This window comes from Carassius carassius, chromosome 44 (genome assembly GCF_963082965.1).
Source record: "Carassius carassius chromosome 44, fCarCar2.1, whole genome shotgun sequence".
Classification (NCBI taxonomy): Eukaryota; Metazoa; Chordata; class Actinopteri; order Cypriniformes; family Cyprinidae; genus Carassius; species Carassius carassius.
In genome coordinates, this window is record NC_081798.1 from 15,808,275 (window position 1) to 15,832,360 (window position 24,086).

Consider the following 24,086-nt stretch of genomic DNA (forward strand, 5'->3'; position numbering starts at 1 on the left):
AACAGATAAACTCCATAGACATTTAATCAAAAGCTCCTCTTTTACATCATGTTCTGACATTAATAAAAGAAGAGAAAAAAAATTCAAAGTCCAAAGCAACAAAAAGTTTTCTGATACCAAATTCAAGTCCTAGATGAAATCACATTACTGGACAACTTCTTGCTCTTGAGCTTGTCTTTTAAGAGGAATGATATATATTCCATTCCTGGCTTCCTTTATTCTCCACCATCGGCCCAATCTGAAAAAGATGAAAAACGATACACAGAGCGTAATGTCAACATGAAGAAATGTGCAAATGCTGTGCAAGAACCAAATTCACTTCACATTTGTGCCATCTAGTGTTGGAACAGTCTTACTTCATACAATTAAGCCCTTGTAAATACACTCATTAGGATTAACAAAATTTAATATAAAAAAGTAAAAAAATAAAAAAGAAACAATATATTTAATAATATTGATGAATTAAAAATGAATTCAAAAGGTGCACTTGGACAACAAAAGAAAGATCTACATTTGATTATCTTTATTTAGTGATTGTTAGCTGAACCTAGAATCATTATTAATATAACAGCTAAATAAAACTCCTAAAGAACAAATTCAACATTATATGTAGAATTTTTTTAATGGCCAATACAATTGGTAATCACTTAAAGACCAATGGCTGTTATAATATATATAAATAAACATTTAAATAATGACCAAAACTTCCAATTTACTGAAGAATATTTGTTGTGCTTTTACTATTGTTATTACATAATTATTAGGTTTTGTAAATGACACTATATAAAATGACAATTTCTGTCAATCATCAGATCCAGTTGATTGCAAAATGACTACTTCAACACTTAAAAATACTTCACCTGTGCTCCTGTCCAACTCCCGCCACAAGAAACTTCCCAGAGTTTGAGAACTTCAGACTGTTGACAAATCCAGTCTAAAAGAGAAATAAAACAAGCTTATTAGCATTGCTTATACTGCAGGTACACTTACTGTAAGAGACACGCACACCATGACTGTGGACATTGTGCAGTTGTGAGAAATAGTGGTTGTATGAACTGATACATTATTCATCCTCTCCAGGTGAAGTAGGTGGCTTTATCCACACACACAATGGGATGTGATTCAATAGCAGATGGACAATAACCAGTCTAATGGAGCTGTATGGATGTGTACTGCTCACCATAGGGACACTGAAGAGCGGCTCCAGGCCTCTGAATCCCTGCCCACACTTCCACAGCTGCACTGCTGAATTATGGGAGCCTGGGGAGGGACAACAAGGATGTTGATGGTAATCAGGTGTTTGGAGAGCAGTCTCGTATGGAAATGCAGAAGGCGGAGAGCTTTGTGAACAAGGTCAAAGTGGAACGAGGACAGATTATGATGGTAATATTGCACTTGTGGGTAATCGTGTGTGTGTGTGTGTGTGTGTGTGTGTGTGGCAAAAAGGCAAATGAGAGTTTGTGGGTGGTTGTAGATTTAAGTGCAGTGTGTTTGTTGGCCAGGAGTGATACCTGGTGTGTGTGTGTGTGTGTGTGTGTGTGTGTGCACCTGAGGCCACGATGTCAGAGTTGTGCAGCGCCGCCACAGAAGACACCCAGTAGGGCTGCTCCAGACCCGTGTTGCCATGGCTACCGTGGGCTTGCTTCACTGTGCTCACCGGCTTCTTCTTATTAACCGTCCAAACAGATATAGAGCTATGCAAAACCAAAGCATGAGTGAAATGGAATAATTTATTCATTAAAGTAGGGCTTAACACTTTCTTTTTCCCAAGAAGCATATGTGAAAATAAAATATATAAAATTAAAAGCACATGGAAAAAAGTTAGGGGTGCAATGAAAATTCATGGAATACAAAGAGATCATTTACATGCAAAATGATTTAATTTATTAGAATATAAAAAGTCCACCAGGTTTTTAAGTGTTTCTGTTTCAAAATGTATTTTATATTTTTTTATTATTATTTATAAGCCTGCCTGCGTGTGTGTGTGTGTGTGCATGCATGAGTATATATGTATGTATGTATATATATATATATATATATATATATATATATACACACACACACAAACAAACACTTTTTTTTGCGCACAAAAAGTATTCTCACAGCTTTATAAAACCTATTTAAAAGAAATATGAGATACGGACTATAAATGCCACTTATTGCATACACGATTTCTATTGCTAAAAGTCATCCAGTAACCTTATGTTTAAGAATAAATATATCAAAACATCTATAAATAACGGTTTAAAATAGTTCTCAGATAAATATCTTAGAATAGATTTGATCTCATTTATTTATACTGGCCAAATAGAATTTCAACTGTTTTAAACAATTCAAATTAAATGACATTTATGCAGTATTGCTGATAAGGTGGACATCTTTTATCTATTTTAAGTGGAAACAGATAGGCCTATATTTATTGCAGTGTAAATACAATAATCCGACTCGTCACAATTTTTTTTTTTTTTTTACAAAGAAATTTATAAATCAAGTTGTATCCTTCAAATACAGTGGTATTTCTTATATTTTTTAAATGCCTTCACACGCCATTAACATCTCAGTGTAGCTGTGGTTGAACAGTGAGTTTTTATCACTGGTCCTATTCAAACCACCAAATCCAGCAATGTCTGCCATAATATGGAAGTTAGTATGCATCCTTGATCATTGTTCTCGCTACATGAGATCTGCAGTTTCATTTAAAGATGAATTATTGTGCACCTATAGCACTCCTTGCTGTCGTAAACACAGCACACCACAGGAAAAGGTCAAGCGCATCCACTACAAATAGAATTTTTTTATGACTTTATACAGCCTAATTTCAGTGTTTATCTCTATTAATGAGAGTAGAATTGTTAATACAAGTGTGTATCGACATGAAAACCGTTTACGTGATTACTTTTCTCACTACTTTTTAAAAAAAAGAGTTTGTACACATGGTCTCGAATGTCCGCACGGTGTGTACATATTTACACCAAGTTTACTTCTTATAAATCCGGATATCTGCATGGAAAATTGTGTACGCATGTTTCTATGCCCATTTAGTGTGTAAGCAATCTTATTATAAATGAGACCTGCTGCTATCTATGCAGTGTCAGAATGCTCACAGATTTCATTAAAAATATCTTCATGTGTTCCGAAGATGAACAGAGGTCTCACGGGTTTGGAACAACATGAGGGTGAGTAAATAATGACAGATTTTCATTTTTGGGTGAACTATCCCTTTAAAATAAAAAAATAAAAAAAAAGTCTTACCCATCATCTCCACCTGTGACCATGTGTTCTTCATTAATAAGCTGGATACAATCAATGGAGCCCCTTCAGACCGAAGGAAGACATGCAGGGAGGTGAAGACAGAAGACTCAACCGTTTAACAGGCCAAATTCAGAGTAATTAAAAAATGGTCATGAGCACAAACTTTAACTCACTCGTGTCCATGAAAGACAAGCTGTGATTCTTCAGCAATTTTCCACACTCGGACCGTCCTATCTCGTCCTCCTGCAGTCACGCATCTCTCTCGGCTCAAACAGTCCAACCCTGTGATCATGTCCTGATGGCCGAACCTGAGGACAGACACAAGCAAATACAAAAATGAAACCTGAGAATAAAGAGGAGCTTTATTTCGGAGCTGATGTACCTACAGGGTTTCTACATAAGCGTTCTCGTCTACGCTCCACACTTTTATTGAGCGGTCGTGTGACGCGCTGTAAAGGGTGTAAGTCCCTCGTCTAAAGGCCAAACCCTGAGGAGGAAGCAGAGACGTTCATAAATCGTCATAATAAAGAGTCACAATATCTATATTATCTATATTAGAGACATTTTACTCACAGACACAGCATCTCGGTGTCCTTTAAACTTGTACAGATGTTTACACGTCATCGGATCCCAGATCATGATGAGTCTATTCATGTCTCCACTAGCCTATAAAACAAAGAAAATAACACACATTCAACAGCATCCAGCTTTGAGTTTTTAACTAGCTGACAAAAACTGAAACAAAATCTTATAACGTTATAGTAAAAACAGTATTATCGTGTAATAACCGTTTAATACCTTTTCTAATTGAATTAGTGCTGTCAAACGATTAACATCCAAAATAAAGGTTTATGCTTACATAATATATGTATTGTATATATTTAATAATAATATAAATTTAAATAAAAAATAAAAAATTAAATTTATGCATTTAGCAGACGCTTTTATCCAAAGAGACTTACAGTGCATTCAGGCTATCAATTTTCATGTGTTCCCGGGGAATCGAACCCCCAACGCTTGATAACGCAATGCTCTACCACTTGAGTTACAGGAACACTAATATAATACAAATGTAATCATTTAAATATTAAATTTATATATAAATTAATATAAATATACACATGTAAATATTTTCTAAATATTTACTGTATGTGTTTGTTTTTATATATACATAATAAATATACACAGTACACAAACATATATTATGTAAACAAAAACTAATTTCGGATGCAATTACCGGTAATCGCACTAATTTATATAAATTTTACAATGTAATTTATTTCTCTGATGATAAAGATTAATTTTCAGTCTTCAGTGTCACATGATCCTTTAAAATCCTTCTAATATTCAGATTTTCTGCTCAAGATACGTTTCTTATAATTATCATTTATCAATTATCAGTTGAAAACAGTTGTGCTGCTAAATACATTTTTTTGATAAATAGAAAGTTCAAAAGAACAGCATGCATTTGAAATAGAAATCGTTTGTAACATTATAAACATCTTTACTGTCACTTATTTATCAATTTCATGTGTAATCGCTGAGGTTCTAAATGCTTTATTAATAATTACTTAAAATAAACATTCCTTCAACATATGAAAATACTGGATTTCAAACATGAAACAATCGATCATTTTAATTAATTTCAATAAATTGGTCACCTGGGTATGAATATATTAGGACATGGCCACAAAATCCAGCCCATTTAATTCCAAGGCTCAAATTATGGACCAAGACAAAGTAATTGGTAGAAAACTGATAAATAGTATGACCAAATGAGCTGCAGCTCTCACCAGGTATTTCCCATCAGATGATATGGCCATACACAGGACGTGAGCGGTGTGTCCCACATGACGCGCTTCTGTTCCCTTCCGTCCTCCTGCGATCTTCTGCACCTTCTTCCCGCTCTCCACATCCCCTGCAGATCATAACCATCTTTCATTTAGCAGCACACTGACTCAAGCTCATACTGTACAACACGAGCTGAAGTGCCAGAAAACATATAACACTAAGCAGAAGGAAGACTCACATTTGATGATGGAGCAGTCTTTGCTCGCCGAGAAGATGTATTTCTCATCAGGGGTGATGACAAGACATGTGACAGGTAGTTTGTGTCCTCTCAACAACCTGATCTCTGCTGGGTCTGGAGCTACGAGCTAGAGGAGATGTCACGGTGATGTCAGGAACAGGAAGTAACAGTGGTATACACACAGCAGCTAATAAAAACTTCACTCACTTCTTTGGCTATCAGTCTTTGAAGTTTGCCTTTCTGTTCCAGCTGAGAAAGATGAAGAAAAACCAAGTGATTGAGAAAACCACTCACTGCCGTGCTATAACATCTCCAAAATAACAGTTTTAACCACAATCAACAGATTTTCTATGATTCAGAAAATATGTTTTGTTTATATATATATGATATAAATTGAATGAATATAAATATATACAAGTAAATATTTTCAAAATATACTGTATGTTTGTGTGTTCATGAATACATAATATAAACAGAACACACACACATATATAATGCAAACAAAACTTATTTTCTGATTATTTTCTTATTTTCAAAACCTAAAAAATTATTTTGTATGTAAAAAACAGCCCTAGAATAATTCAACAACTCAGAGCAACCCAACTTTAATTTGCCATTACTGAAAATATTTATATGTGGGTAGGTTATAAACAAAAATAAATTAAAAAAAACATCCAAATATGACATGAGCAAAGAGTTGTTAAATTATTTAAATATTAAAGGGTTAGTTCACCCAAAAATGAAAATTTTGTCATTAATGACTCACCCTCATGTCGTTCCAAACCCGTAAGACCTCCGTTCATCTTCAGAACACAGTTTAAGATACTTTAGATTTAGTCCGAGAGCTCTCAGTCCCTCCATTGAAAATGTGTGTACGGTATACTGTCCATGTCCAGAAAGGTAAGAAAAACATCTTCAAAGTAGTCCATATTGTTATTGAGCACGCCAGAAAACACGTGAGCAGCATCGTGAACGCATTCACAACAGACCCGGAAGAGAAGACAATGCTGTATAAAGTCGTCATTTTTGTTATTTTTGGACCAAAATGTACTCTCTGACTAAATGTAAAATATCTTAAACTGTGTTCCGGAGATTAACGGAGGTCTTACGGGTTTGGACCGACATGAGGGCGAGTTATTTATGACATAATTTTCATGTTTGGGTGAACTAACCCTTAAATGTCTCAGGAGGAATTCGAGGACATGTTTTAGCTCAAAGGGGTTCAGCTGACAAAATAGTTTGGGAATCCATGTGTTAAATGAGTGTAAATGTTAATAACTTGTTTTATGCTGAACATTTTCTGGAAGAAAAGAGAGCAAACGCTCTTAAAATCCAATTTGAGTGATGACAGCCAGCTGAGGTGGACCTACCACATCCTCCTGCAGTCTCCCAGAGATGAGGTCCACTTCAAATGACTCTTGCTCGGCTCTCGTGTCCTCTGCCGAAAGACAGCACACAGTACACAGGTTCAGAGAACAGTGCATTCAGTCAGACTCGACTGGATCTTACATCTCACAAACCTTCCTCTCTCAGCTGCTCCAGGTAGAGTTTGGCCAGACGAAGTTTCTTCTCTTGCGGCGTCTCCTCGATCTCGTCGTCTTCGTTTTCCTGTTGTTTTCTGTTTGGATCAGCACTGCAGAAGAAAGACATCGGCGGATGTTTTAATAGTAAAGGAATATAACATCAGCGTTCAGTCAGTATAACAAACCAAGCTAACGGAGTAGATATGTTACCTTTCATTCTCTGAGTCACTCGATATTTCTTCATCCATTCGCTTACTGAACTTTTTTGACCGGCCTTTGCCATCATCTGCATTACTCTTGAAATGCAAAAGAATAATTGTGATATGAGTTTTTTTTTAAACAAACAACTTTATAAAAACTAAAAAGATGATAAAAAAATTATACAGCTAAATGTAGACGTACCTTTCTTTTTAAGTCTCCTTTATTAGGAGCCGAAGAGATGATCTTTTTCTTTATAAAGAAAGACGACATAATGCAGCATAAAACTAATTGTTTTATGAAATAATTCACAATTGCTTCAGATAATTTAGTGCTGCTTGGCTTCCAGTCACATGGTCACAAACACATGCTTCCCGGAGCTCTTCTTCTCTGATGGTTTGCGTGTGTGTGTGTTTGCGCTACAGCGCTGCGTAATGGAGAGACGTTACATTACATCGACCGCTGCGACTGAGGTACTGTGATTGAATACAGTTCAGGATCTGTTTTTATACAGTCTATCTGTAGGACTAACACTGATATAATCAGGTTTTTAAATTAACACCCGCCAACCCGCCAAATGCGGGTAAAAATCAGCAGTGGCGGGAAACATAGCAAATTTGGCGGGTTACTTTTCGTAAATTATGTTCACTCATTAATTTCTTGGGGTAGTTCATGCAAGCCAAAAATCTTTCAAAACACAGCCACAGCACTGTTCTTCGTTCCTGAAAGAATCAAACGTTTAAATTATACGGTTCAATCGCAATGACTCCCTTATTAACAGTGACTTGGTGCCACCTACTGGCGGTTTTAATTGTTTTGATTTTAAATTAAAAGTATCATTTTTAAAATAATTGCAGATATCAGTATTCAACATTTCATGTTTAAAACATTATTTATGCATTTGTAAGTGCAGGTTAAAACATTCCTTGTCCCTCTAAGCTGCATTAACATGTAAATACATCTTAATGCCACTTAGTATGCAACTTCTGCAAAGATTACATTTGTTTATACTAATTTCATTTGTTTAGTAAGAGCCTAAATGTGTTTTTATTATGATTGACTGATTAAATATAAGAATTTGACTCCAAAGATGCACACTAAAAAAAAAAAAAAAAAAAAAAAGGCTAAAATGAAAGGTAAAAATCTGTTTAAACTTATTTGGAAAGATTGATTTCTATTACTGCTGTGAACTGACCACAGAATATGAAACATATAAAAAATTTAGGACTCAGCTGTCCAAGGTATTTCTTGAGATATCAGCACAATAACACACTCATCAAACTATTGTCTAATTATCTTTATCGATAAAATTCCAGAATATATTGAGATTTTTTTTTTTATTCAATATCGCACACCCCATAGTAGTCCTACGGATGTAAAATGATTTACAACAGTCGCTTTTTCACATCCATTGTAGATAGCCTCAAGCTATTTATTTATTTATTTTTGACTAGTAGAAGTTATGAATGGCCAGTTACTTAAAAATGTAGTAGCCAAAGTGGCTGGTGAGTGAAAAAGTTATTTTCAATCCCTGGATATTATAATAATGATAATAATAATATTAACAACAATATTGAGATTTTTGTTTGCACAAGGAGTCTGACAACAACCAATGCTCCAGACAGAGATCTGATCTCACCATCATCATCATGATGATTTGTCTTTCTTTTAATTGCTTAAATGATAAGTAATTTGATAAGTAATTTGCCAGTTTTGTGGTTCTGTTTAGGGCCGAATAACACTGGAGTTTGGTTTGGAGCTCAAATTGGGGGGGATTCATTGGCGAGGAGGGCTTTATATTGAACAGATTGAGTGTCAGATTGAGTCAGGTGATGATAGAACTGAACAGCTCTTTTTTGTATTTCTATGTGTAAGGGGTATAAGCCCAGCTCAGCCCTGCATGCATTATTAGAAGTGCTTCTGTTTACCCTTAGGATGTTTTTGGCAAATTCCAATTGTGTTCTTTCTATTAAACTTTTGTCCCAGTTTTAAAATTTTAATATTGGTCCCCAAATTTCACTCCCGTACAGTAGGATTGGTTTGATGATTGCGTGATATAATTTAATCCATGTTCTAATTGGTAATTTTAATTGGCCAAACCGTGCTTTAATGGCATAAAATGCCCTCCGTGTCTTCTCATTGAGGGCCTTGACGGCCAGACTGAAGCCCCCTGATGCTGAGATGTGGATGCCCAGGTAAGTGTAGCTGCTGCTGTGCTCCAGGACTTCTCCTCCGTAACTGAACTGATATCTGCTTATCTGCATATCTGCATTATTTGACCCTGGTTATGTCCAGGTTGAGCTTCAGGGCCCACTCCTCACAGTACTGTTCCAGCAGGGCCAGGCTGTGCTGGAGACCCTCGGCTGTGGGAGAAAGCAGAACCAGGTCTTCTGCATACAGCAGGCACTTGACTTCAGAGTCGTGTAGAGCGAGGCCTGGGATGCTGTCGGAGCGCTCCAGAGCTTCTGCCAGCTCGTTGATGTAGATTTTAAACAGTGTTGGGCTCAGACTGCACCCCTGCCTCACTCCACGACCCTGCTGGAAGAACTCTGTTCTCAGATTCCCAATCTTGACCGCACATTTACTGTTTTTATACATGGATTCTATAATATCGAATGTTTTTCCACCAATGCCAATTTGTAATAATTTGTACAGTAAACCTTCATGCCAAATAGAATCGAAAGCTTTTTTTAAATCAATAAAACATGTACATATTTTTCTTTGTTTGTCCTTTAGATTTTTGTTAATTAGAGTGTGGTCAGATGTACGTTGTTTTGGTAAAAAGCCAATTTGTGATTTATTTAGGATGTTGTGTCTTGTGAGGAATGTCACTATGTGGCTGTTTATTATATTACAGAAGAGCTTAGCTAGATTACTGCCCACACAGATGCCACGGTTTCCTTTCTTATATATGGGTGTGATCAGTCCTTCAGACCAGGCCTCAGGGAAGTCACCAGACCATAAGATCAGATTGAATAATTTAGCCAGAGCTTAAGTTATGGAAGGACTGCTGAGTCTGAGCATCTCATTACTGATGTTGTCCTGTCCACATGCCTTCTTTAATTTGAGGTGTTTAATGTGCTCTGATATTTCTGATGTTGTTATAATCATGTCTAGTGGGTTTTGGTAATTTTAGATAGTTTTCTTCAGATCGTCTAGTTTTCTCTGTGTTTTAGTTTGGGGCAGGTTGAGGTCTGGTTCTAGTGTTTGGTAAAGAGTTTTAAAGTAAGAGCTCCAGACTGTGCCGCTCTGGAGGAATGGGTCTGATTTGGGTCTTTCAAATTTTTTAAAGAGATTCCAGAAATTGTTTAGGTCTATTGATTGATCGATTTCATCAATTTTAGCTTCATAATATTGATCTCTTTTGTTACAAATGAGTTTTTTATAATTTTTTTAAGCAGCTGGAGTAGGCGAGGTGTATCGTCTGATTGGCTGGATCTTTATGCTTTTTGTTAGCAAGTCGTTGAAGGTCTTTTCTGAGACATTTGCATTCATTATCAAACCACATATTCTTTTTAATTTTTGGTTTGTTTATTCTATGTTTGTTTGGTTGTTTAATGTTAGATATAGTGGCCAAAGTTTGAAATATGTAATTAAGTTTGGATGTTGCTGAGTTTATTCCATTAGTATCTGGAGTGAAATCTGAGGACAAAAACTCATCGAGTATTTTTAGTATTACAGAGCTGCTCATGTTTTCTTTGAATTGTTCAGCCTTAGATTGGTTCCAGTTGAGTTTTGAGTTTAAGGGGAAGAGTTTTTCATGTTTGAGGGGAGATCTGACCCTGTCACAGGACTGTTTCAGGTAAAGGACTGTTTGACAGTGGTCAGAAATGGGAAGTTGAGGTCTGACTGTAAAGGCGTTAATAAAAGTTGGGTCAATGTCTGTAATTGAGTAATCAGCTACGCTGGCTCCTAATGTGGAGCAATAGGTGAATCTACCAAAAGAATCTCCCCTGGTTCTGCCATTTATAGCATCTCCCCTGGTTCTACCATTTATTAACAGCCCTAGACTTTTACAAAGCTTTAACATCTGCTTCCCATTTATGTTGATTACATTGTCACAACTGGTTCTCGGAGTAATGACCGGTGTTGACTGAGATACAATGTCCCCAAAAATGTGAACATTATCTGTGGTGTTTACATAATCAATTTCTCTCCCAGTCCTTGCGTTTAGGTCACCACATACAAGAATATTTCCTTTGGACTGAAAGTGCAGGACGTCTCTTTGCAGCTGGAGAAAGCTCTCTTCTTGGTAGTAGGGAGAATCATGAGGACGAATATAAACAGCACAGAGGTTGAGATTACTCTGTGGCAGGATAGATTTGATTTCAAGCCAAATCAGGGATTTTTCAGTTTTGACTGTTTTAATCAGGTGTTTTAGATGATCTTTGTGCCATATAAGTATGCCACCTGAATCACGACCAAATTTAATTTGGGAGTTTTTTTAGAGAGGGCGCAGTGATTTCTCTGTATCCTCTTGGACAGTGCTAGCTCTCATTACTCCGACACCATGTCTCATGAAATATTACAATGTCTATGTCTTTTATATTATTAAGTAAGTCTTGGTCTGCAGTCTTGTTCCCGAAAGTTGAAGAATGTAAACCCTGTATATTCCAACAGCTAATTTTAAATGATTTCATAGATAGATATAGAGAAGTGTGTGTGTATATTACTCTTGTACATTATTTGACTAGTTTGGAGCAGATGACGTTGAGCAGGTGTCTTATCTGATTGAGTTCGGCGGCTGCAGGGTTCTGTGGCTGTTGGGTTGCTGCGGCGTAGCTCTGATGCTGTGATAACGATCCAGGGGTCGAGTCCTGTCTGGTTCTTGGAAGAGGCTGGATGTTTCTTTGTGGTTGGGAGCTGCTCTTGCTGTGTAGATTTCTGCTGTTTGTTCTTCCAAGTGCTGTGCTTTTCAGCACTCCTGCGAAAAGTTGTACTCCTTTCTTGTTGAGGTGTATGTAGTCATACATGTGATGAGGCCAGATGTCTTTATGGTGTGCCAGGTGAACATTAGGAATGAGTGCACAAGTTCTGGAAAGGATCTACGTTGTTTCCATGGATCACGTGAAAGGGCACATCAGTCCGTGGAAGTAATGTGGACAGAGTTATCTGAGCTTCTGGGAAGCGTTCTGAGGCTCTGATGGCCAGCTCTCGGAGCACAGGAGCCACGTTGCCCTTCGCTGCTCGTAGATCGTTTGTCCCTGTGTGGATAATGATGTGCTTGTACGTTTCGTTCAGATTTTTATCAGATAAGATCTGAAGAGCCTTGCTAGTGTTCGGGCACCATATTTTCTGTGCTTTCAATTTTAGGAAACAAGAGTTTCTCGTTGATATATTTTCCGTTGGAGTCGATGAGAAGAAGGGCTTCTGCTTGGCTGGAGTTGTGTGGAGCGGCGCTGTGAGGAGCTGAAGACTGAGGCTCGTCCACTGCAGCTGATTGCTGACTGTCTAGACAAGTCAAGTGTTTAGCATGAGATCCTTTGGAAGATAAATCATGAAGCAGTTGTTCCTTCATGTTGTTTATAAGTTCATCTTTCTTTCGAAGTTCAGATTTCAAGACAGACAGTTCTTCCTGCATTTCTGTTTTAATTTCTGTGATTTGTCTTCTGAAAGGTGATTTGAGTTCCTTCAGCTCTTCTCTGGCTTGGTGAAGTTCCTTTGACATCTGCTCTTTGTTTCTCAGCAGATATTCAGTCTCTTGTTTTAAATTCATCATGTCTTTTGTAAGCTGCTCCAAGTCGCTGTTGTCTTTCAAATTGGACATGATTAATTCTCTTAGATCCACCATATCGATTCCCAGAAGTGAAAATTTCTCCTTCATTTTTGACATGGGAGATTGAGTTAAGGCTAATTTTAAGAGATAAAATTCTTGATTCCTCATTTCCTTCAGCATCTTCAAATACCAGGATCTGTCTGCCTTTGCAGATGCCTCTTTTTGTGGTGAAGGTGAAGTGTTGGCAGAAAGCAGTATGCCATGAGGAGCTGTTCTCGGTGTAGAAGAGCAGGTTGGTCATTGAACTGCGGTCAGAGTCAGCAAACAGTGTTTCAGGACTGTCCTTGATTTGTTTCTGTCTGTGGATCTGTCTAGAATGCTCTGAGCTCTTCTGAGGGTACACAAAGGGGCGGGGCCTATGTGCTGCAGCGGCCATTGCTGATTTTAGAATGTAAACAAATAACTGAAAAAAACTGTCTCTTTGTTTGTTTTGAGAGTTTTTCTGTGAACTATTTACAAATATTGATCAAAATATCCACTATATTAAAATATTGATCCAAATATGTGCACAAACAGTACAAGAAGACCAGAATGACCATCCTCATTGACATTGCCAGAGAAAAAAAAAAAAAAAAAAACATTCAAAATAGTCTTCCTGAAGTAAATATTACTGATTGTTTAAAAAAAAACGTGTCTTTTCTTACTTTCAAGGGCTCTTGGTTATTTGTTGCTGCTTGATGTGTGAACCTCTCCTCTGTTTCTGTGAGGTTTAGTCTGTGGGTCTTCAGACAGGTCTCGGTCTGGAAGTGTCTCAGTTTGAGAGATCTTCTCTCTGTGGCAGTGCTGTGGCCCTTTGAGTTGCTCTCATCTGATTGTCTTCTGTTGTTTTTTTCTTGGTTAATTTAAACTCTTCTTGTGAATAATATCGATTGTAGGAGGTTTCCTTGTTTAAAATTTGTCAGAACTGAATGTCTGTCTTGTTTTAAAATAATATTAAAAGTTAAATGATCAGGAGCTTATCTTGTTGCTGCTGCTACTCAACAGAACTCCTCTCTCTCTCATTCCCTCTACCTCTCTCACTCTCTCTCTCACTTTCTCTCTCTCTCTCTCTCCCTCTTTTTCCCTCTCCCCCCTCTCTCTCTCTCCCTCTCCCTCTCCCTCTCTCTCTCTCTTTCCCTCTCTCTCTCCCCCTCTCCCTCCCCCCCTCTCTCTCTCTCCTGTTGTTGTGTTGTTGGACTCACCTGCAGCTCTCTGGCTCCTCAGTGAGGGAAACTGACACAGTATAATTACTCTGTCTATAGATGTTGCAGTAGAGTCTCCTAATGGACTGACGTGTACATCATGTACGTCTGCCTCTGTAATAGCTTCAGCTTGTCTTAAGTGCAAAACCGTGGAGCCAAACAACTCCATCAAGCTCTCTACACCACAGACAGAGTGAGCGCTGGATAAACTTCCCTGACTCCACATGACTGATGGACAGACTCTGGACTTGGGAACATTAAATGATGCTTGTGCAGACTTAGTTGACAAACATCAGGTGAGATTTTTTATTGTCTTATTTTATTTTGGATTTTCATTTGTTCTTTAAAGAACCTAAAATCTTTGGCATATTATGTTTGCTGTGTTTTTGTTTAAAACATTAAGTCTATTGCCCTGAAAATGTAGGTGTTTTCCCAAAATATTTAGTCCAAAGTTTTTAAAGTATACAGATAATTTCTCAGTAAAGCAAATAATTGTATATTTTAACAATATAAACTGATGAACTGTAGCACTGTTTTAATGATGATAAATTACACAAAAAAAACACTTCTAGCTGAATTTAAGTGCACAGTGGGTCGTACCCACTTTTGTGTGATTTATTAAGTTCAACAGTACATAATAAAAGCAGGACACCTCTTTCATAATCCAAAACCAAAAACCTGCACATCTGTTTATTAGATGACCAGGCAATCTGGGCTGAGCAGAGAGATTACTGGCTGAAAAACATGCCGCATGGATTTAAAGTGGAAGTCACTGATTTACTGATTTTGATAACACTGATTTTGAGGTGTTATTTTTGTTGCTTTGCCGTAATTTCCAACCACTTTTCACCCAGAAATCTCCTCTGAAGTTATTTTTTGCTCTGAAAATAGAGGCAGTGTGAGGTCAAGGCATTACCAATAAACAAACTGATTAACCTAAAACACGCTAGAACGTTCTTTGCAGCTTTAATGGTGGTGATGTAATACAGCAACTGTGCATTTTCATGCCAAATTACTCCGCATTCATTTTCTATGGCCCCTATGGACATGTGCTGATGAACTGTGACTATAGAAGATTAGAGATTAGGATTATTGGCATTGTGAAATGACATGACTGGTGGAGGTCGTAATAAATCTTGGCTGACCAGTTTCAAAAGTTTTTTAAACAACACTGTAGAATTATTCGAGAAAATACAGTAAAATGTACAGTAAAAATAAACTTTTTTTTAAACGTTTTGAATTCTCTTAGACTTTTTTTTTGGGATAAAAATGTGAAATATTATTACAATTTAAAATAACTTTTTTATATTTGAATATATTTTAAAATGTCATTTATTTCTGTGATGCAAAGCAGAAATTTTAGCATCATAACGCCAGTCTCCAGTGTTAAATGATCTTTCAGAAATCGTTATAATATGCTGATTTGCTGCTCAAGAAACATTTCTTATTTTTATTAATGTTGAAAACAGTTGTGCTGTTTAATATTTTTGTGGAAATTGTGGGATGTGTTTTTCTGGAATCTTTGATAAATACAAAGCTCAAATATAAATGCCTACCCCCTTTATACGTTTATATTGGCATACATTAATTTGTGGCTAAATTACACCCATCACCTTAAGAGCTGATTTTTATAGCTATCAGAAGTTCTCTAGGCTTTACAGTGACTCTCCAGTACATGACATCAGTGAGATGAGGTGTGTGGCTGTGTGAGAGTGATTATGTGTGTATCGTGACGTCTGTGGCGTGAGTGCATTGTAGTGCTGTGCAGGTGACAGTGAGCTCACGCTAACGCTAATGCCAGAGAAACCCCAGCAGCTGCAACCAAACAAGTCAGCTCATTATACTCCGCTTCAAAAGGTTAGAGCACCACGAGCACCATGAATAGAGCACCATGAATTATTCGAACTGATCAAGCCTTCCCTGCTTTCTCAATGTTTAGCCACACATGTCCACAAAACAATCACAACAATGCACTGGACATGTTACACTAATAGCCTGTTGATTCAGAAATGTTACTAAAACCTGCCCTCACAAAATGTGCTTGTATAATGGTAATATCATGTTTTTGGACACTGCCATGATGGTAATACCATGGTATTTTTCTACATATTTGAAGTATGAAAATACAGTTCCATCTAACACAGAATACCATAGTACTGCTGTAGTATTGTATTGTATTTTAAGAGCTTGAACATAGTTGATTTTTTGAAAACCTGGACTAAATACAAAAAAAAAAAAACTGTCATAGCTTGCCATTTTTGAAATAGAAAAATGTTTCAGGAAAGACCTTTTCAGTTATCATATGATGTTCTCAGTAAAGCACTCTGTAAAGTAACTGAATATAGGTTAAGGACATTTTTATTTTAATTTAATAATTAATTATTTTTATTAACTTAACAGTGTATGTATTTTTTTATTAACTATTTTTAAATAATTTCTAATTATACCATTATTTATTTTATAATGCAGTACATAATTATGATATGAATAAATACAAATTAAAAAGCATGTGATCCCCAAAAAGGACTGTAAATACAGCAAAAATACAACATGGAAATAAGCTAAGGATTAGTTCACTTCCAGAATAAAACTGTCCTGATAATTTACTAACACCTTTGTCGTCCAAGACATCCTATCTTTCTTCAGTCGAAAAGAAATTAAGGTTTTTAAGAAAAAACATTCCAGGATTTTCCCCCAAATAGTGAACTTCAGTGGGGATCAACGGTTGAAGGTCCAAGTTGCAGTTTCAGTGCAGCTTCAAAGAGCTCTGCAGGATCCCAGCCGAGGAATAAGGGTCTAGCTATCTAGTGAAACAATCAATCGTTTTCTTAAAAAATGCTGCATTATGTAGTCACATTGGAAAGGTCAAGTGTGATAACTTCTTCATCTGTGTACTTCGGTTATAAAAAGTAGGGTAGGGTGAAAAAATCACATTTTCTCCTCAACTTCAAAATCATCCGACATTCTTTTAACTTTTTTTTTGACTTTCTTTGAATATCAGTTTTGTAAACACTGGCTCTGTACTTCACTTACGCCATGCGTGACCTTTTCACATGACTATGTATTGCGTGAAGTTGAGCCATAGGTATATCAATTTATATATTTATTTTAGAAAATGACAGATTGTTTGCTAGATAAGACCCTTATTCCTTGGCTGGGATTGTGTAGAGCTCTTTAAATCTGCATTGAAACTGCAATTTGGACCTTGAACCTGTTGATCCCCATTGAAGTCCACTATACAGAGAAGAATTCCTAGAATATTTTCCTCAAAAACCTTCATTCCTTTTCGACTGAAGAAAGAAAGACATTAATATATTGGATGACATGTGGGTGAGTAAATTATCAGGAAATTTTACTCTGGAAATTAATTAATACTTTAATGCACCTTTCAGTTTGGCAACGTGTTCTTGTGTGTGTGGTCATCTGTACTGTAGTTATACTAATTTTTGCGTATCATTTTATACATTCAACAGTGCTGACCTTCGCCCTCCAGACAATGAGTCCCCATTCCTGACTGGTGAAAGATGGAGAAGCCTGCGTTTCTGCTTTGTGTTTGGTGAACCACACTGTAAACAATGGAGGCATCTGGATTACCTCCGCCAACACAGCATAACGAAACTGAACTTAATGAGACACTGAGTCATGGCCACCCTATGCATCTGGCTCCCAGCATGCAGTTAGGGAGCATGTCCAACCCACAATCACGTTTACGCGACATGTCGGGCCTCGTGTTCATGGTGACTCTTAATGCAATCGCGCTCTTGGCCAATAGCGGAGTGCTTGCTGTAGTGGTGAAAGTGCCACATCTCCGCAAATTCAGTTTGGTGTGTCACCTCTGTATCGTGGATTTGCTATGCGCCGCTCTGTTGATGCCACTCGGCATCGTCTGTGGCTCGCCCTTCTTCGCCGGTATCATCTTTTCTGTACTTGAATGCAGGTTGTACATTTTCCTCAATGCCTTTCTCATATCTGCCTCTATCTTTACGGTTACTGTGATAAGCATCGAACGCTACTTCTACATCGTGCATCCCATGAGGTACGAGGCAGAAATGACTCCTTGGTTATCTGCAGCCGTGATGGGATTCGTCTGGGTGGCGTCTACTTTGCTAGGACTTGCTACCGTCTTTGGGTGGCCCAGTTATGGAAGTAGAAGCTCCATCGCCGCCACCCATTGCTCTCTCCATTGGAGCCACAGTGGACACCGAAGAGTATTTGCTATTTTATTCTGCACTCTTTGCTTCTGTGTTCCAGCGGCTATTATTATTGCCGTCTATGCGAATGTGTATAAAGTTGCCCACACGGCTGCCCGGGAAAGAGGGCCCATCCCGAGCTGGACGATGGCGACCGCTCATCCGAAGCATCGGTCTGATTCTGTCAACAGCCAGACAACGATCATCACAACCAGCACGAGCGTCCGCAGAAATCAAGTCCCTCGCAGGAAAATGAGAAAATTGGTTGGTGGGAAAGCGGCTCTAACTTTAGCCATCATTGTGGGTCAGTTTCTGCTCTGCTGGCTGCCTTATTTCACCTTCCATCTGCATTTGTCACTGGGATTCTCCCATAGTACCTCAGAAGAAGCTGAGGGACCGGTCACATGGCTGGCATATTCAACATTCGCAGTAAACCCGTTTTTTTACGGCCTGCTCAACCGTCAGATCAGGGAGGAGTTGTGTAAGATGCTCTTTTGTTGCCGATCTGCCGGCAGACCAGTGCGGCCCTCAGCGTCGTGCCACGAACGTTCGGGACATGAAGACTTTTTTCATTACTTGCGCAGGAGCGGCGACAGAGACGGAGTTAGATGCAGTTATCACATGGCCACCCCGAGGAGCACACTGGAGCAGACTAGTTTTAGGATACCAGGGCAAATACCTGAAGAGATCACCCAAACAAAACAAAATATTTAGACTATTAATTTCTGAGTCTAAATCACTCTCTTTTTTTGTGATAGAGTTGCATTTTTCTTATAAATTATTGTCTAGCCTTTTTTTGCTTTGATATTAAAATTCACTCTTTCTATTTTCTAAATGCATTCTATTGCTCTTATCATGCATGAATAATTAATTCATGGCTCAACAGTGAGATCATTTCACTCGCATTTGCAACTAATAATAGCTGTGTGCAAACTGTAAAATGTATTTAGGAACGTGTGTGTGAATGAATGCGGTTCCTTTAAAATATTGAGTTTTATAAGATTTAGGTCAAGATATTTAAAATGGTATAGCAATTATACCATTTTAAAGGGCATTAAATTTGGGGATGGAAAAACATGAATCCTGATGTAGCCTAATATGATTATTAAAGGCTATGATTTTATTAAATAAGTGTTGCACATTCAGAATTGCAGTGCTGTTGCTCAGTCCAACAAATTGCAGTCTATGAATGCCATGCAAAACGTGCTTATGATTTACTGTTGACAGATTGGCAATGTTTACTTTATGGGGTTTATATTGTAATATGTGCATAAACATTAAAATAAGAGTCAGAGTTTAAAGTGGACCTATACATATTGACATAATTATTATAACAGATTGAAGTACAAGTATTTAAAAATCTAGTGTAACTAAATTATTTTGCTTGTAAATGTCTGCTTGTGTCCTGTTAAGGAAAAAAACAATATCTAAAAAAATTTTTACATTACATTTTAAAACAATTTACAATTTTTCAGCTTATGGGGAAAAAAAGAAAGCGTCAAACCCTGCATGTTTATATATATATATATATATATATATATACACACACTATAACAAATTGTTCACAATAAGATCTGGCATGTGCATTAAGAAAACAAACAGGAGAGGTTTTTAGTTACATAGACTTTAAAGAGGTTTGCCACACTGTGACTGGCAACACACAGTGACAAGCAATGAACAGCAAATGCCTTCATCCAATCACAACTCTTTCTAGTGGTGACTGTCCACGTTTACAAACACAGAGCTGATTTTTGAATGACATTATGAACTGAAATGAAATATTTGTTGCCTAAACTTTTAATGTCATCAGGCTAAACCAATATTTACATTATTATGTACACAAAGTACTACAGAAATGATAATGTTCTTCTGTTGTATTAATGTATTTCTACTGCACTATTTAATTGAATTTATTTTAAAAATTAGTAACGTAATGACCTAAATCCTTACAAACCTTCATACAAAAAAGAACTTATAAAAAGTATTTTGAACCCATTTGTACTTATTTATATTATTTATAATGCAAAGGATGACCTCAGCTATCTGCTGTATTTCTTTTCTACTGTAAAACTGTAAATATCACACACGGGCTGAAGTGACAAAGACAAATTGTTTCGTTGTTCAATGAAGACACTAGTCACAGAAAGCTTGACATACAGATTCAGATCAATGTTCAGTTGTGTTGCATTTACAGTTCATTGTGCTGATTGAATGCTGTGCTATATGGAGTCACCCATTACATCGCACTATGTTTTTATTTGTGCTTTCTTTATTTATACAATGTGTCCATTACTGTTTTTGTTTTAATGAAGTATTTGTGTATTTATGGGGAGGATTATCATGGTACTGTACATATCTACAACTGATTTTCTTGTATTGTTCATTTCAAATGTACATTTTTATTCAGGCTAATTAGTCACTAAATAATGAAGTACAATAAAGAATGAGCCACATATTAATCAGTAACTAATAGTATTTACCTGCTATACCAAAAGTTTGGGGTCAGGAAAAAAAAAATCGTATCAATCCCAAACGTTTGTGTATTTACTCAATTTTTGTTGCATTTCCCCTGTTAAACTCTGTGTGTTTATGAAAATCCTGTGATTTAGGCCAAGTACATAGGATTATATAATATAGTAAATCTGCCAGAGGACAGCTGTTTCACAGTATTGGTGCAAAGCAACACATTTTAACAGGTGGAAAGATGATTTTATGAATTCTGTGCATTCCAGATATACCATCAGTTCAGCTCTCAGTCTGTCATCTGAAAGTGTTTCCTGTAATTATATCTCCATAATATTTTGGGTCATGTTTTTAATTCCAGTGAGGAGATTTGAATGCAGATTAGATTTAACGGATAAAACAGACTAAACTAGGATGGCTGCCAAAATAATGTTTTTAAAAGGCGTTGGTCTGACCTCACAATCCACAGGACAGCCACAGTGAGCAAAGTTGAACTGAACAAAAAATGCCACAAACTGTGAGATTAAACGATGGTGATTAAAAAAAAATAGATGATGAAACGGGTGGAAAAAATCAAATGTCCTTACACTGACAAAAGGAACTTTTGAGTTTTTTTTTACTTACGCCAAAAAACAACCAACTAGCAACCAACTGTAACATGTCTGCCTGTTCTGTTTTTCCATAGTGTTTAGCTTTGCCCCTCCCCCGACCTAGTTTTCCTGTGTTGCCTGATTAGTTCATTCAGTTCCACCTGTGTTTATCTCGTTTGTTTCTATTCATTGAAGTCCTGTGTTCTCCTCAGTTAATCTGTCCTGTATTGCTTATGTTTTATGTTGGCTGTGTGCGTTTTCTCTGAGTTTCTCCTGTGGATTTATTAAAGGCTGTTAGTTGAAGTGCTCCTTACAGCACCGACACCATAACACAAACCAGAACCCTCTGGCATGCTCTCACTACTCATTAGCCTGACAGCAAGTGTTGGCTACAACAAATTCATGCTAAAAGCAATACACATTTAGGCTATACAATAATAATAATACTAGTATGAATTATGGTGGAAGTGATAGTTTTTAAATTGTATTAGCATTATTGGAAAATCTGCAAGAATTTTCCAAATGATTGTTTTATACATACAATGACAAAAAGCAGTTTTCGTATCTTTCATTAGCTTTGTCTAGTTTTATTTTATTATCATTGTGATACTATTATAGTTTTTTAATGAGAATGTGAATTTTCATTTTAAAAGCATTTTAGGTTAAACTTAGTTACATCTAAAAGAAAATTAGTTGATTGCTATTTTATTTTTTAGATTTCCCTGAGTTATGTACAGTATTGGATATCAGGGGCGTAGCCATCTTTTCAGAAGTGAGGGGGACAGAAATCACACACACACACACACACACACACACACACACACACACACACACACACACACACACACACACACACACACACATATATATGTCTGTGTGTGTGTGTGTGTGTGTGTAATTTGTGTGTGTGTGTGTAATTTCATTATAATATAACATTTCTGTAATATAGCCTAATAGTCAAGTTTTTTAACAGTAAGATTTTTAATGTTTTGAAAGAAGTCTCTTCTGCTCACCAAGTCTGCCTTTTTTGATCCAAAGTACAGCAAAAGCAGTAATATTGTGAAATATTTATACTATTTAAAATAACTGTTTTCTATCTTAGTATATTTTAAATGTAATGTATTCCTGTGAATAAATGTGAATTTTCAGCATCATTCCTCCAGTCTTCAGTGTCACATTAATCAGAAATCATTCTTAATATGCTGATTTGCTGATTATCAATATTTAAAACAGATGAGTACATTTTCTTCAGCCTTCTTTGATGAATAGAAGGATCCACAGATGAGCATTTATGTGAAATAAAATGCTTTCGCAACATTATACACCATATCATTCAAAAGCTTAGTATATATATATATATATATATATATATATATTGTTAAATTATAGAAATTAATACTTTTATTTAGCAAGGATTCTTTAAATTGATCAAAAGTGATGATAAAGACATCATTTTACAAGAGATTTCTATTTCAGATAAATGCTGCTCTTCTGAACTGTCTATTCATCAAAGAAACCTGAAAAAATTCTACTTAGCTGTTTTCAACACTATCATAATAAGAGTTTTTATTTTTATTTATTTTTATATTTTTTTTAGAATCAAATCAGTATATGAGAATTATTTCTGAAGGATCGTGTGAGTAATGATGCAAAACAAATTAAGCTTTGGAATCTCAAATTACATTTTGAAATATATTCAGATAGAAAACAGCTATTTTAAATAGGCTAGTAAATATATTTCAAAATTGCAGTACTTGGATCAAATAAATGCAGGCTTGAAGAACAGAAGAGAATTAAAAAACATTAGCAAGCTTACTGTTCAAAAACTTCTGACTAATCTTTCTAATTTTTTGACTAATTTAACTAATTTTTCTCTAATTTCTAGCTTTTTTTGGCTTAGAAGTCTATGACTGCTGGACAATAACAAATAATGATTTGTTTATATACTACAAACACTTTTTATCACATAATAAGGCAGAATAGTTTCTATACTGTAATAAATGCTATGTCAATTAGCACTGCATTGTTCATATACTTTATTTATCACCTGCTGGAGATTTATTTGGACTTGAAAAAAACAAGACCGAAAACAACTGTTTTCATACAGCGATAGCTAGACGCTTTTGCCCATATTAGGAATTTCCTGTTATGACTACATATATATATAATGTCCAAAGGGTTTAAAGTTAGAATATTTGACCAAATTCACAAACAAACACTATACACTGATCTTACTAATTCCCAATCAGTGCTCAAAATACATGCTTCTCTTCTGTTAAATGTTCTTGATCACTGGTTCTTTTAAGAGTTCTTCTAAGCTTACCAACGTTCTGCATTTCACTGGTCACTAATGGGGTATTTATAGCAGATGTATCAGTGGGGGCTGGCATCTTCCCATAGGGGCCTGTTTGGGAATGCCTGTTAGGGCACGGTCAGTTTCCTAACGTATCCCATATCCGTTTCAGCTTCAAGACTGGACTCTAGCTCTGCATTCACAGTGTGTATGTGTAAGAACTGTTTATGCATGTTTTGCTGCCATCAATGTATGGAAGCATATGGGTAGCAATATTCGATTCGGAATGCAATATGTAAAATGGCAATGCATTTCTGTATTTACATTTACATTTTCCAATAGCTACATTTGTGCAACGTATGGTGCAAAATGAAAATTAAATTACATAATTTTAATTTGCAATTTCACACACTAGTTTTAATATGTAACATGAATACTAATTTTAACGCTTTATAAGTTGCAAAATTAAAATGAAAATGTATTACAGAAATTATTAGATATGTCTAACATGTTCAAGCAAAAACTGTGGCAAAATATTCATTCAAATGCTATTTTTCTTAATTGCATTAACACTCACAGTCAAGACACTTA

The 24,086-nt window shown here is 36.4% G+C and overlaps 2 protein-coding genes across 3 annotated transcripts; one reads left to right on the plus strand and one right to left on the minus strand.

Annotated features, from left to right (window-relative positions):
• Positions 1-6: 6 nt before the first annotated feature.
• LOC132126892 (U3 small nucleolar RNA-interacting protein 2-like) lies at positions 7-7,397 on the minus strand. Its single transcript, XM_059538490.1, has 15 exons — positions 7,207-7,397; positions 7,015-7,100; positions 6,802-6,914; positions 6,652-6,719; positions 5,489-5,530; positions 5,282-5,408; positions 5,046-5,170; positions 3,826-3,918; positions 3,639-3,739; positions 3,426-3,560; positions 3,253-3,315; positions 1,549-1,694; positions 1,181-1,260; positions 861-934; positions 7-238 (listed from the first exon to the last, which is right to left on the minus strand). Exons 1-15 carry the CDS (start codon positions 7,273-7,275, stop codon positions 145-147), a joined length of 1,416 nt encoding a protein of 471 aa, XP_059394473.1. The 5' UTR covers positions 7,276-7,397; the 3' UTR covers positions 7-144.
• Positions 7,398-13,975: 6,578 nt separating this feature from the next.
• On the plus strand, positions 13,976-18,970 carry LOC132126348 (probable G-protein coupled receptor). 2 transcript variants are annotated; one of them, XM_059537552.1, is made up of 2 exons: positions 13,976-14,255; positions 17,433-18,970. In XM_059537552.1, exon 2 carries the CDS (start codon positions 17,535-17,537, stop codon positions 18,861-18,863), a length of 1,329 nt encoding a protein of 442 aa, XP_059393535.1. In that variant the 5' UTR covers positions 13,976-14,255; positions 17,433-17,534; the 3' UTR covers positions 18,864-18,970. The 2 variants fall into 2 exon arrangements, with proteins under 2 accessions (XP_059393535.1, XP_059393537.1); XM_059537554.1 differs by lacking the exon at positions 13,976-14,255 and adding an exon at positions 15,685-15,816.
• Positions 18,971-24,086: the final 5,116 nt, after the last annotated feature.

What these genes read in the sequence shown, in the direction of transcription:
- LOC132126348 (XM_059537552.1), top strand. Translation starts at nt 17,535, where the DNA reads ATGGAGGCATCTGGATTACCTCCGCCAACACAGCATAACGAAACTGAA.
- LOC132126892 (XM_059538490.1), bottom strand. Translation starts at nt 7,275, where the DNA reads ATGTCGTCTTTCTTTATAAAGAAAAAGATCATCTCTTCGGCTCCTAAT. An exon ending in CTTGTCTTTCATGGACACGA is followed by an intron (nt 3,316 to 3,425) that starts GTGAGTTAAAGT and finishes TTCGGTCTGAAG; the next exon opens with GGGCTCCATTGATTGTATCC. An exon ending in GTCACAGGTGGAGATGATGG is followed by an intron (nt 1,695 to 3,252) that starts GTAAGACTTTTT and finishes GGTTTTGCATAG; the next exon opens with CTCTATATCTGTTTGGACGG.